The sequence below is a fragment of the Fibroporia radiculosa genome, assembly GCF_000313525.1.
Source record: "Fibroporia radiculosa TFFH 294 genomic supercontigs, scaffold90569, whole genome shotgun sequence".
NCBI classification, from domain to species: Eukaryota; Fungi; Basidiomycota; class Agaricomycetes; order Polyporales; family Fibroporiaceae; genus Fibroporia; species Fibroporia radiculosa.
In genome coordinates, this window is record NW_012133154.1 from 2,015 (window position 1) to 3,734 (window position 1,720).

Consider the following 1,720-nt stretch of genomic DNA (forward strand, 5'->3'; position numbering starts at 1 on the left):
TTGCTTCCGCTACTGTACTTTAGTTTTGTTCTCTTGTTCCCTACGTATCTTCATAGGGACAGTCCTCAGTAATAGACTCAGTTGTCTATTCCAGTCTTTAGTCTGAAGCTTTACTTCAATCAGTATACACTCTCAAACCACTGCCAGTTGCAGTGGCTCAGTCTCTAAGTCTAGTTCTAGTATAGCACGTCAGCCTTATGTGTAGCAGTACCTTTTGTCAGTAGTAGTCTTAAGTGGAACTCCTGATCCTCAGTCGTCAGGTCCCTTAACAGACACAGACATGGCATGGCAAATATTAAAGAGTGTGAGGCAAGCAAGTGTGGGATGTGCCATAGTGCAAGGTCAGCCCTCAAAATAATTTTCTACCTAATAATTATTATCTTGGACCAACAACAAGACAGTCATTTCAACTCTGCACAAGGTTTAGCATGTGCCAGGCATGGGTGCAGTTCAAGTTGGCATTGCTTCAACAGAGCTAGTTCCAAGTCATCCAGCGCTGGTTGGCTTCATACATGGGAATAGAAGAAGATGCAGGACATCATTGCGAGAGGCCATTACTAGCCACTGGGATGTCAACAGGGTTAGCAGGGAAAGCATTGTCATTGAATCCAGGGAAGGGAGCAGCAAGCCCAGTGAAGTAGCTGTCAGGGTAACCAGTTGGAATAGTCAGAGCAGCCATGCTGGTAACACTGTCACTGCCATCAGTCATTGAGAAAGGAGTGGTGATCCTAGTGAAGTAGCTATCAGAATGACCAGTTTGAATAGTTGGAGTGGCCAGAGTGGCCAGACCAAGTCCATCCTGGTCAGCCATAGAGAAGGGAGCAATAAGCCTGGCATGAGGTGCAGCTGTGCTGCTGCTGCTGCTGCCACCAGGAGCAGTAGTAGCTTTGGCAAGTCAGTACAGTGTCAGGGTCACGCATACAAGGAGATTATACCCGTACTGTTGTTTGTTACTCTAGCTGCCCCACGAGCGACATCTTGCTTTCCTGCAGGTGTCTGGATGATCCCGCGCACTTGAGCCAGTTGGAGGACACGTGGGAAATGGTCAATAAATGCTGTGATCACATCTGGCTTCAGCATTTACCTGTGGTTAGAGTCAGCTTGCACACCAAATCCCATAACACCAATGTACACATAATCAAATAAATCCTGCTCATTGTTGAAAACCAGGATTGTATTCAAAACTGTGGTAGCAGTGGCCTGTTCTGCTGGTCCCCGCTCTACAGGCTTGTCCTTGGCCTTTCTCTTTGCCTTGGTTTTTCTTTTCTCTTCACAAGATGGCATATTGTCCTCATCATTGGTGAGTACTATCACATGAGCTGTCTTTTTCAGCTTTTTGCATGCATGGCCAGGGTCCTTTTCATCTACACTTGCGTTATTGACAACCGAGACCACTGACATGATGACTGAGGGAGAGGAGCAACGCACCCTGTGAGCTTCATATATGCGGACCCCCAATGCTTGATATTTGGTGAGGCATTGCATGTATCATATGATTACATGCAACCACCATCATCTACTCTTCCCAATCAGGGAACAATACAGGTGGTCAATAGACATTGACACTGCCCACTGGATATTGATCATGAAGAGTGTGAAGTGGGCAAGTGTGGGATGTGCCCTAGCATGAGGAGCCCAGTATACAGGCTCAATCATGAGCAACTGAAACAGGCCATAGACAGGATAACAATCTACAGCCACAATGAGGAGGGTGGGCAAT

At 46.7% G+C, this 1,720-nt stretch overlaps 1 protein-coding gene across 1 annotated transcript; it reads right to left on the reverse strand.

The window, feature by feature from the left end:
* Window positions 1–538: 538 nt before the first annotated feature.
* FIBRA_09599 (uncharacterized protein) lies at window positions 539–1,401 on the reverse strand (the record flags this gene model as incomplete). The annotated part of the gene is made up of 3 exons (XM_012321884.1): window positions 539–885; window positions 942–1,055; window positions 1,110–1,401. 3 exons carry the CDS (start codon window positions 1,399–1,401, stop codon window positions 539–541), a joined length of 753 nt encoding a protein of 250 aa, XP_012177274.1.
* Window positions 1,402–1,720: the final 319 nt, after the last annotated feature.